Source organism: Eutrigla gurnardus (assembly GCF_963514095.1).
Source record: "Eutrigla gurnardus genome assembly, chromosome: 14".
In the NCBI taxonomy this organism is placed as follows: domain Eukaryota; kingdom Metazoa; phylum Chordata; class Actinopteri; order Perciformes; family Triglidae; genus Eutrigla; species Eutrigla gurnardus.
The window spans coordinates 11,082,423-11,095,470 of record NC_139937.1 but is presented as its reverse complement, the minus strand read 5'-3'; the positions used below and the strand labels follow the sequence as shown (position 1 = coordinate 11,095,470).

Genomic DNA, 13,048 nt, shown 5'->3' with positions numbered 1-13,048 from the left:
CTGTTCAGAGAAAACCATGTACGTTTGTGATTTGGAATTTCAATATTTTCTAATAAGAATTAGGTGTTCCATTATGTGTTGAAAAAATGATCCTCCTTAATTCAAATTAACTATTTAAAACGACTGGATCAGCTTGAAAATGCATCTTCACAAAGCTGATTCCCTGAGCTGCATGACATTTACAGAGATATGTGGTTCTCACGGGATGGCAAAACTACATAAACATTCAATGATCTCGTCAAATCATAGAAAGTAAAGGATCTGAATACTTCTTATTAGTTTTAGTATGTCTCTCTCTGTGCAATGGAGCCTTTTCTGTTTGTCTGATGATACGCTCTCAATCTAACATAACAAGCGTGGTGGCTCGAGCGCTGGTTTACACGGAAATGTGAGCACATTATGCAACAGGATGTGTGTGTGTGTGTGTGTGTTTCAAGGCAGTGGAGTTTTTATTCATAAATCAATATAGTATTTTATTCCCAGCCAGAGTAAATGATATATCGTCACTTTGAACAAATGAAATCCAATTTTCCAACAAAACTTATGTACACATACACTTGTATTGCTTTCGTATCTGTTTTACAAACAAATTTACATCAGATACATGACCATCGCTTCTCTGTTGTAATTGCAAACTAAAAGCTTGATTTCATGACATGTTCTCTACAAACGGGGTGCAGTCACGAGGGTTATGTTCAGTTGTGTGGCGGAGAATTCCTCACCTTGACCTTTTGGGTCTTTGCTCCTCATTAGCATTTGATTTAAATCACCCGGAATCATAAAACCTGGTATTGTTCCCTCACTTTCGGCAGTGAATCACAGATATCACGTCATTCTTTACTGTGGCTTCTTCTCAGTCGACAACTAACTAATGAAGACATCTTTTAATTTATACCATAGCTAATTGAAATTCAAGATCTGTTTTCAGGCCAGTGTTCGAGCCACTTCTAAAACAGGATTATACAAACTTGAGCCAGGAAACTGGCTCATTATTCCAAATGCTAATCCTTGGAAAGCCTGATCTTTATAAACACACAAATGATAATGACCTGGCTTTCTTATAGTCCAGGAAGCCCGAGTGAATTACGCCAAATGCTCACGTGGGAGGACCCCCATAGAGGACATGGCAGCCGCAGGCGGAGGCTACATGAGATGCTTGTGGTCACCCCGCCAACTGTACCGTCCAAACATAACATAACATCATAATCCCACACAAAGGCATTTGCATTTCTTGCTGACATCAGAGGGAAATGGAGCTTTATTTTGAAATTCATTGAATGTGAAAGATGTATATGTGTATTAAGCTCTCTTAACTATCAGACCTGACCTTTAAGAGTGCATACATACATATTTTTTCCAAAAAAGAAACAAAAACACTCTTCTATTTTTATCTGCAGTAGTTGTATTTTTGACACCAAGGTCCATTTTGCAACGATAGGGCGACTCCCAAGCATCTCATATACAGACGTCACGTTGTGCTTTCTAAGATGTATCTGGTGCTTTTCACACTGCACGTTTTACCAGGCTTGACTTCAGCAGGCAGGGTTGGTGCTGTTTTAATCAACTTTTCTTCTGATTCAAAGGCATTCTTACTGACTCCATACTGGTACTGGGACGTAACGTTGTACGTTTTTTGTTGCCGTGAACTGAAGATCTGGGCTGCAGTTAGCTGAATGCATTGTGGTAAAAATATACACTTAAATCCTACTGGTGATAGTCTACATTTTTCTTATTGTCAACAAATCCCATGAAAACACAAATACCAACAATTCATTGAAATATCCATAACAATATTCCATGTGTCACCAAAACCTCAATGACCCTCTGTGCCACAGACCTCCATTGTTGGGATATTGTTAAAGTGATTTATTTTTAAAGCTGTTTTTAATGTCTTTATGTCTTCAATCAGAACAAAAGCTCAGAAAATCAGAAACTACAGAGAGACGGCTAAAGCACTGTTATTTTTTTTCATTTTTAATAGGATTTCCTGACAATAACGACAATAGAGAATAATGTATCTGTAACATTTGTGCTTGAATACAATTCTGACATGGTGAGAGGAACGGTTTGTAAAGTGCTCTTAACTTCAGCATGGAGATTCAGCAGGATATGCCCTCTCCTCTCTGTTTATGTATTATAATGCTCAATTCACTCTGGGATCCAGTCAAATCAGCCCTTGGTTACACTAAGTGCAGTGTGAAAAGGGCTCCTTATTTTTGTGGGCTTTTATTGGCATTGATAAAGGTTATAACTCTCATTACGGCGAAAGCAAGTCATGCCTTTAGGAGGAGTATTCATACTCCTCTGCACTGCGTCGTCCGAAGTCCATCCAGCCTTGGTAGTCTCTGTCCTTTATCCTGTGGCCGGGGGCTAGACCGCTGGCCCTGCTGGTAAGGGAGGATCTGGTCTCGTAGGGAGAGCCTGGAGTAGACAGAGACAAGAGGAGGACCACACTTCATCACACTTCATCGCACTGATGACGTGTGCACATTTTTCAACCCCGTACTGACTGTGTGGTATAATGAAAATGCAGAACTCTGAATGAGGTTGTTGAAGTAAGTCGTGCTGACTTGTTTTGTCTTTGTGTGTTTCAGTGAGTCCAGTGAGCTCAGCAGGTCTCCCAGTCATGTTGACTCGAAAGAGAAACAGAGACGCGTAGTGACAGAGAGGAGAGAGGAGGAGGGGAACAGGGACGAGTTATAGAAGGATGGAGGGAGGAGAGAGCTAGAGGGAGGCGGGAAATGCCAGATGGTGGCACGAAGACGCAGCATGAGTGATGAATGTAGGGACGATAGAAATAACAAGACCGGGAGCAAAATAAGACGAGAGGAATGTTCCGGGTGCAATGAAAGACTTTTCCCTCCAATCACGCTTTCTGCTCATCACGCTGCACGTCCCACCACTCACCTTTCCTGGAGATGAGTCTGGCCAGAAGCTGACTCAGGCTGCTCCGAACATCTGATTCCTCCTGGAGTTGGTTGAAGTTGGTGAGGCGCCCTGAGGGGGGCGCTGGGGCCGAGCGGGCCTGGCGCGTGTGGTGGGATGAGGGGCTGTCTGACACGAGAGCCTTACCCTCAGCTCTCTGGGACTATAGAGGATGAAGAGAGATGAGTATCTTTAAGGAAACAACCTCTACCAATTAAGAGTAAGAGGATTTACTCTTGTAGGACTGAAACATGCTTATTTCTAGATTGGATCATTCTGAGAAATGCATTAATGTTCCAGTGTTGCTGTCTTTTTAGGCAATTTAGGCATTATGTTTTTGCAATCAGACATCATACTTCTAGCAGTGTGTGTGTGTGTGTGTGTGTGTGTGTGTATATCTTACCATGGACTGCGAGGGCAGACTCAGGGAACCGCTGGACAAAGCAGCCAGGAGAACACACACACAAATACCTACATTCATGACTGGGGAGAGACAGAGAGCGGGAGAGAGAGGGGGCGACGACAAAATATTACAAAGTTAGAATAAATCCACTACACTTTACGTGGTCGTTTTCATATTAGGTCGGTCTTTACTCTTTACTGTCTCTCTACCGCCCGCTGTTCCCTTTCAGCTCGTTAAATATGTGCTTCCGAGAGGGGAACAAATCACAGATATTGTAGGTTTTGCAGAAAGCAGCAATAAACCCTTCAGTGCTGGAGGATGAGATTAACCTTTGATAGCTCAGCTGGATCCTAAGGCAAACATATTTTTTTTTCTTTCAGAACAGTTTAGCGTTAAACATACACACAAAGAGTCGATATGTGGCGTAGTTATGATTATACGCTATCAGCACTGCCAGAATCCCAAAGGACTCACACCAATTATCTCCCAGTCTGTATTTTGGCCAATGTGCTGTTTTTGTGAACAGCAAGAGTCGATGTTGACATGACTACACCGACAATAGATTTTTTTTTTTTTTTTTTTACCATTTTCTTTATTCTCTTACTCATATAAAGGGCTCAGAACATAAGTATTACAAAAGGGAGTGAAATCACAATCTATTCTGCTGCCCTCATAATCTGCTGTCACATATCTGCATCTGTCTGCTTAGATAATCAACATTAACTGTGGATTTGACATATTTTCTAAGAGAGAGCAGTTCAGTGGAAAAGGGGAAACCACATTAAAGATGTCGTAATATCTAATTTGTCAGACTGAATTTTTTTAATTTTATATTAATTGTATTGTTTGTGATGCTTTACGCTGAAACCTTCTTCCGGAGTAAATAATCTAATTACATAAAACCAACAGACGCTCTGAGGCTTTCAAGCTCCAACATTTCAAAACCCACTCAATGTCTCAATGTTCTGCAGCACTTTACACTATGGCTCCCTCTTTGTCCCTCTCTTGTCCATTCTTTAACTCACTTAAACAACTTGGCATGCAGAGTAAAAGGACTCACACACACAGGTGGGTATAACAGTGAGCTCAGCGATGAGAACTCCTATAGAAACATTTGTTGAAGTGAATACTTGCAATGTGTGTTCAGCCTGGATGATATCGGCGCTGTGCCTCCTCTAGTTATTGGACATGCTGATTACATACATCATCAGCTCTTTTCATCCACACAGACAAACTCTGTACAGCACATTGGATTTAAACCTTGTAACGCCTTTAAAGCAAATTTTATCATTTTATCTATCTAGAAATTATGTGTAATTTTATCAGAGAAACAGTCCATTTGAATAATTGTGTTTGAAATGACACAGCGGTGGTGTAAACAGTCATTCTCTTGATGCTAATATAATTCCTGATAGCAGCTGATCATTGTCTGTCATTCATTATTCAGTGGGCTGGTAATGATGCGGTACTGTAATGTGTGTGAAAGCCCTCCCCCCCCCCCCCCCCCTCCTCCTCCGGAAAAAATTATAACAAAAAAGGGGATTTTAATAATGTATTTAAATTATCTTCATGGCCAGTTATTATACTGGGATGCATATTTAGCCTTTTTGGAAACTTATTTGCATTTCCCTACTTTTATAAATGAGCACAATCCTGCAGCCTATGATATTCGCTGCAATAATAAAGACCTGACATGCACAGATAAAACAACATATACAAACACTATGCAACACAAAATATTTTGTCTTCAAGCAAAATTTAAGAGAAGAATAAAAATTCCAATGTCTCTTAAACAGCTTGATTATTCTAAGCCTTCTAAATTGGCCAGCTTTTATTTTTCATTATATTTCAAATTCAGTATATTTGAAGAGTACTGTCCTTAACATACCAACTCAGGTCAGTGGTGTCCTATAAATCTACATTACATGTTTTCAATGATATGTCCCCTTTTAAGCTACAACTCAGTTAACTAAAGAAACTGGGATCAAAGAGAATACAATAATAGTCACACTTTTCAAATCAAATAAGGACAAATTTGTCCTCTCGCACAGAAAACTGGAAACGACTTAAGACACAAATTTCAGAATCACGTTTTCATACCTGCAGCTGTTGCCATGGACCAGAAGATGCTGAGTCTGAAGATGCTGAGCTTTGCTTCTCCAGTGTTCAGACTGAGAGTGAGCGTGTGAGAGAGGAGATCATCTTTTATATTGACACACAGGAAGGGGGAGGGGCCTGGTCACATGGGAGGGGCCCTGTTGCTGGCGCAGAAACTGAAGGCAATGACGCAACTGAGGACGCAAAAGTGCACACATACTGCAAACACACACACACACACGCACACACACACACACACACACATACACGCACATGAAAAAAAGGGGTGACGACAACGGTGGCAACTTTAATTGTGTTGCCTCCTTCTTGCTCACCTGTGTGAGAGACATTTTTGGTGGTTTGAATCAATAAAGAGAAGCTTAATGTCGGCAGACACACAAACTGATGGATGGTATTGTGTCTGCATAGATGCGGATGGAAAGAGAGACTGTCGAATATGACAAACATTTCCACTATGTCGCTGTGTTTGAGTCTTTCTAATAGAGCAGCAGGGACATGCAGTGGAGTGCCCTTCCAATTTCAGCGAGGGGGAAATGACTTCGTCTGATCCAAACCAGGGGCATTGCTTAAGCATGACAGGCTATTGCAGCTTCATAAAGGAAATCAATTTCTCTCTTCGGTACTTTCTTTTCTTCACTCCTGACGAAATGAGTCTGAAGTGGGTCAGAATATAATTCTGAGACATCTAGTGAGCCTTTATTGTGTTTAGTGTATATACAGCCACTGGCAAGTTAGAAGGAAAATGTTGCTGATAGTGTTGAGGAAGAAAGTCTTCTTGCTTTTCACCCTCAAAGATCTTCACAAAGTGTGTTTGTTTCAGTGGAAATACAGTGTCATCAGTCAGAAACATTCACAAAGTCTCCTGCATTTATGACTAAATGTAATGTTTTTTGCTCTGCAACTTTTATAAATATGTATTTAAAAAAAATCTACTAGAACTTGATAGAAACTGGTTCAAAGTTTAAGAAATGTTGTTATTTAACAGTTTCCAGGTCTCTTTGAACAACCTGAATGAGATGTTGGAATCTACCACACCGCCACAACCATTTTTAAATTGACATTCAGTGTTCAGCCTGTTGAAAAGGATAAATGGCATTCACACATTAAACGGTATGAGCTGCAGGCTGGAGTCATAACATGAGGTATAATTCAATTTTTTTTTTTTTTAAAGGTTCATAAAAGCTTTAGCTTTTAACTTCTCTTAGCCTTGAAGCTAAATTATCAACCAATCAGTGACTCCTTTATCCGAACCACTGCACAGTGACTCTGCAGTGTCCTTACTACACACATTCAAAACATCAAACTATGTGAGAAAAAAAAAATAGATGTCATCAAAAGGTCTTTATGTTTTTGGCCAATCACATAGAGTAGCAACACGTAACTGTGCTGCCTTCACACGCCAGGATGTGGCGGTTTCAAAATGACACTGACCTAAGAAGGAATATTCAAATAACTGTGTCAAAGTGGGAAGCTGGTTGTCGTATCTCCTTAATCTTGTGTTGAGAACAGTGAACACATTTATTTTTTAAATCGAAAGGACACCATAACAGTGTTTCCCGTTTTTAGCTCTGTTACAGACAGATCTCAGACCTGTAGACCTGAGGGAACACGAGTGTGTCAGTGGACTATCTTTGTCTGCCCGGGTGTGTTTTTAGCTCTACTCCAGTATGTTAATGAGGCTAACATTAGCCTGTTTCCTAACACTGTCATTAGCAGGTGTTTGACTTTTGACGGGTCATTCACGGACACACTGTCATTGGCACCTGTCTAACTTCTAGCAGACACTATGCACAAACACAGCGTGTTGAAATCGCTCCTCATGTTCTCACGTCCAACTGATTTAAATGATAGGCCGTTGACATGCAGGACTACGTTTAACTGTTTTTACCTCTTGAACAATTAAAAAAAGGATTAAGGAACATAATTCCTGTTCATTGCACCACTACGCAGCTTGCAAACCCTAACCATTTGCATATTTATGCACATGTTTATGGTCTCTGAATGACAAGGAATTAGAATTAGAACTACTAGAATATTTCTCATATTTTCTGATATTTTCTTCTTGATTTATTGAATTGTAATTCTTCAACCACATGCTTTAATTCTAAAACATAACATAACACGCTTATGGTATGACACTTGCCTATAACCTGCCTTCTCAAATCCCTCTACTCATGTCCACTTTAGCCCACTAGGGGGCTACAGGGCCAAATACCACAGTGTACTCTAATCAATCACACATGCGATCAGCATCATTGCATGTAGATATTTACAAGTATTATTACATTCACATGGCACTTACTTCTGTCCAAAGCATACATATGTTAATATTAATAGGAATTATTCCTGTGAATATTGATTTGTTTGTGTTAATAGGAACTATGTTTACGTCCTATGTTGTGGAGGGACACATTTCGTCGTGGCAAATTCCGAAGGCTGCAGAAGTTTTTCTACTCCGTTAAAGATTGAAGTTTAAGTGTAAAGAGATATTGCATTGACTGTTTCTGGAGGATTTAATGCAGTTCATCCGCTCTTGGTCGCGTGCAGCCGGCGAGGTGTTGTCTGTTGTTGTTTGCAGGTGCGTGTCTACAGTTTGTGTGATACGACTGTGAGCGTATTTGGTACGTTGCCGTGTTTATCTTGAACAGTATGGAAGAACCACGGTGTCGTCTAATTCCTGGAGTCCTGCTGGGGAAATACAGGTAAGAGCGTTAAGAGACAGACAGGTTTTTTTTTTTTTTTCATGAAGCCAGACACTAAAGTGGATTTAGAAACAACAAGGAACTGTGTATTTCAAAAGATTAATTCATTAATTGATTTATTGGTATTTGATATTGGTAATAGAAATGGAGGAAGTATATTAATTTCAGAAAGCTGTCAGGTTTTCTATCCATGATTCAACATTTTTCTCTGTGAGTGGATTATGTAGGCTAATATTACCAAGCCTCTATAATGCTTACTTTCCTTAAAAGGTTATTTAGTTAATTTATCCCATCCATTTGAGTATCTTTGGGAATCAGTGTAGTTCTTTGTTAACTACACTGCTGACATGAGACAATTCAATTGTACAGATACATTTCATATACACTGCTAAAAAAAATTAAAACGCACATCAGATTCTGTTGAAAATCTTTACGCTGATATTCATTGTATAATTTTTTGTGAACAAAATGATGTAACAACGGTCACTGAAAACCAAAATCATCAACCCACTGAGGGCTGGATTCAAAATCAAAGTTAAAAAAAGTAAATCACAGGCTAATCAGACTTGCATGACTTTCATCACTGCGACTCGTAATGTGTCTCAGTAGTGTGTTTGGCCCTCGGTGCCTGCTGGACTACCTGTGAACCTGATTGGACTGCAGGTTCCAGCTCATGCTATACAAGGACAGGTCAGTCAGGAAGGAGAACTAGAGAACGGTCTGTGGCCACCGCGTCACAACCAGTTTGGGGGTTGTCTTGCTTTTGCCTCCATGGCACCTGTTGTCACTTTAATTTGCAGCTGAAATTGCTTCACAATCACTTGTGCTTCCTAAATGGACAGATTATATATTCATTCAATACAATAAATAAAGCTCTAAATGTGGCAGAGATGGTATAATCCCATTCATTTACACATTCACACATCATCAGTCCTTTTAATCTGGATTGTGAATTTATCTTCTTTATGTTAATGTAATTTTATGTTACCATGCAAAGAGCTTTGGTTCATCAGTGCTTTCTTGGTTCAACTCTTTTCTTGAACATAACTGCTCCAGAGAGGTAGTGTGTGCAGCACAAGTTACCATGGTGATCTGCCTCTGTAAGAAGTGAACCACTCTGTTAGAAATGGAAACCCAGGGATAAACCTGCAGTTACATCACTAACCCCAAATATATGGCTGAGGAGGAGAAGCAGACTAAGAATAAACTCTTCCTCTCCTATATTCTTTATCCTTCATCTTTCACACTTTTTCCTTTTCAGTCAACTTGAAACAAGCGGCCTTCAGATGTTAATCAATTATCAGTTATTCACGAGTTGAGTAATTATCAAGGAATTTAATGTAGAATCAGTGCTGGAACCTATTGATGAGGCGTCTGAGTCACATGTTTTTACATTGAGTATCATACAATGAACGTGTTATGACCGATTTTAACAGATATTTACTTGCACATGTAATTTGCGTGGAAATAAAAAACTGTCATATTCAGAAACTGCTCCTATGACATTCAAGTTGAGGCAGTTTGTCTGTTTAAAGCTTTCAGTTTACAGGAAAACAGGAGGAAGTAGAGATGTTTTATATCAGTCAGCCTGAAAATATCAGGCAAAAGATTCAATAACAATAAATATCCAATGACTGTCAAAACAATATGACGCTCGCGGGTACTGATGAAGTATCATGAAGTATCATCCCACAAATCTGTAGCTGACCTCAGCCCAATTTCTGCCGGATTGGAAAAGAACCAACTGTTTGCTAAGCTAGTTGCTGTAACAACTTAAAAGGTGATGATATGTTAATATTTGTGTTCAAGACATTTGTTTCTGCTGCCCCCAAGTGGCCACTTCTACTGACATTTGAGTTTAACGGCAGGTTAATGAGCCATAACTATGTTAACTGGAGGCCCCTAATTTAATTGTTGAGTCAGCTGTGAATCATTTAACTGTCAGTGCTTAACTTAGATGTTCCATTTTGTATTTTTTTATTATAACACCCCCATTAATAACAATCTGCCACATTTTCAACACAGTATATAATGATTTTACCCACGTTTTGTAATACATTATCACATATAACAGTGGTTACATGCATTATGTAAGAACCAACCAAATGGATGTCTTAGCAGAAGCAAAAGCAGAGGTAGGGGAAAAAATTGGGCACAGTTTGACTGGACTGTACAGCTGTTACAATTCAATACAATTCAGCAATATAATGGTTTGTTACTGTGGGTCAAGCTAATACAAAAGCAGTGTGGTACCTGTCATGTGTCCACAGGTGGCCTCCCTGTTAAATCCGTAATCACTGGACTTGGACAAACGTAGTTCGCTGGCAGGGTTTGAGCATCTGGATGAAAGTCTTTATGATTTCATGAACAAAATATATTTCTGAAGGAGATCAGACCTGCTGTCCAGCATGTATGTCCCACTGCATTAATTATCACACGTGCTGATAGAACAATGTTGTCTCGATTATTAAATGGATGACTTTGATTACATTTCAGCTCTATGTGAAGGCTGTTGGGATAATACAGGCAGACTTCATTGTTCTTGTTGCTAGACGTTAAGACATATTTGTGTCTTGGGAAACCATCTTTTGTGGAAATTTATATAGAAATGAATTAGTTAAAGCAACAGTTGGTAACAATGAACTACTTGTCTCATTTGCTCATTTCTGTATATCCTGACACCTCGCACACAGCTGTCAATCGCTGCTCATGAAGTTCATGAATTCCGATCAAACTGTCAAACTAGGCAGCACTGATCAAATATTCATCCAGATTCTGTCACTGCAACCTCAAATGTTTTCAACTTTCAAGCATGTTTTATTTTACAGTTTAGCTGTAAAATGAGAAAGTTTGCCTCTGGCCATAGTAGCCTCCATTAACAAAAACCCTCTTTGGGAAATAAAAAATGCTTTAAAATGGATGGTTTCAAAATTTTAAGAAAGAACGACCATTTGTTTTCATACAATAAGAACTCACTAAAAACAAATCAGGAAACACACCACAACCTCGCTATTCTCAATAACAATGAACCTACACATATTTACTCTGCAGCTCCTTCATGGTGGACCTGGTCGCATCACCAGACCTCTCAGCCACACGCTAGGACTTCAACATGAGCCGCGACGTCGACACAGCCACCTTCCCATCCTTGCTCCTTTCTCCCTCACACGTCAGCTCAACATCACAGCTACAGAAAAAAACTAAATGTGAAACAGTTTGCACAGAAGCACATTGCCAAACAAACCACAGACATCACTCAGACCCCACACGACCACCACTCACTAGACCGCTTTGGCTACACAAATCGCTGGATCAATACTCACCCAGGCACGTGATGCATGCATCCCACTACACAGCAGCTCCCAGCCCACATCCTGGACCTGATCAAAAGGAAAAGAAAACCAGGCAGACAACTCACTCTGGAAGTCATTCTACAATGACGTTTCAAAGAAACATATGGCTGCACTGATTCAGGCGTTGTAAGATTTAGGTATAGATTTAGCATTAAGATTCAAATGTAGTTATGATGTGTTCATGTGCTTGTGGGCCAAGTGAAGAGTAATTTGCTAACTGATAGGAAGCTTCTGCTGCTGGTATGAGTTGGATTTGCAGTGTCTGGGTTCTTTTCCCTTTGCTTGTTGTTCATTTTGTTACTTTTATTCCAACTCATCTTAAAATACTCATGTTGGAGAGTTCTGATTAGTCTGGATGTATTGAAATGGTTTCCCATGTTTCCCCTGTCTTTTGGTAGATAAGAATGGGGTTATTTGCTTTAGTGATGTTAAAATGACCTTCATCTTGCTCGCAGCTTATTCTCATAATGATTGGCCAGTATTATTGTTTTTGGGGGGAGCTCCATGTGTCTTTTGTCACATTCACAGTATCTCTACACACCAGAAGCGAGAGAATATTGATGGTTGAATCTTTGCCAATATTTGCTTTAATCCTTGTATGGACTATCAGTTTATGACCCTATAAAACATTTGATATGAGGAGAGTTTTTGCCAAGTCATTCTGCTGCATCTAAGGTCAAATGTTGTGTCCATACATCTCATTTTACTAGATACATATTCCTCTCAAAGTACCCAGCCCAGTTAGGTTCTGTACAGTAAGTAATGTGGTTTTGAGTCTTGCATTTGTGTACTATAATAATCTGTTTTAATTAGGGCTGTCAAAAGATTGATTTTTTTAATCGCGATTAATCGCATTTTGTCCATAGTTAACTCGTGATTAATCGCAAATTAATCGCATTTTTTTGGCACATTTTTTTTTCTACTAAATGTACCTTAATGTATTTTTTTCATATTCTTAATACTTTTAACAACATAAGGCAAATATACTTGATTTATGAAAATGTTTATTTAACACTTCAAATATCCCCTTACCAAAACATGGGATCAAAACAGGGTTATAAGAATATATCACAAACAATTAAAGTGAACATGTCACAGGAGATAGTGTAACAGGAGATAAGTACAGTTAGGATATAAGTGCATTGGCTTGCAAGTGATATCTCAGACTGGACGTGCTTCTATGGTAGCTCATTTCATACCCACAGTACGCGCAGATGACTTTGGTCTTATCGACTGAACCATCTGGCAGTCTTTTGAAGGTGAACAGCTTTTCACTGAAGGTGCGTGTCCACACTAGTGGTGTTTCCCCGCGTCCCATTCATTGTCTATGTGAAAAGCCGAGCAATGCATTCTGGTAGCGTCGCGGCGAATGTCGAGAGACGGCGCGCGAGTTGGCCGCTCCTCATTTGCCTTGAAGTCGAATCTACTTTATGCTAATCAGAGGCGCCGGGCTCGACTCGCCGCCTCGGGAACGCTCGCAAAAATCTGTTGTATGAAGGAGAGCGCCTGTCAATCATCCTCTAGTGGCAGCCCACCAAGCGTGCAAT

The 13,048-nt window shown here is 39.8% G+C and overlaps 1 protein-coding gene across 1 annotated transcript; it reads right to left on the bottom strand.

The window, feature by feature from the left end:
- Nucleotides 1–449: 449 nt before the first annotated feature.
- ccka (cholecystokinin a) lies at nt 450–5,551 on the bottom strand. Its single transcript, XM_084026211.1, has 4 exons — nt 5,429–5,551; nt 3,329–3,408; nt 2,908–3,088; nt 450–2,421 (listed from the first exon to the last, which is right to left on the bottom strand). The coding sequence occupies exons 1-4, from the start codon at nt 5,442–5,444 to the stop codon at nt 2,282–2,284; spliced, it is 417 nt and encodes a 138-aa protein (XP_083882337.1). The 5' UTR covers nt 5,445–5,551; the 3' UTR covers nt 450–2,281.
- Between the last annotated feature and the right edge of the window lie 7,497 nt (nt 5,552–13,048).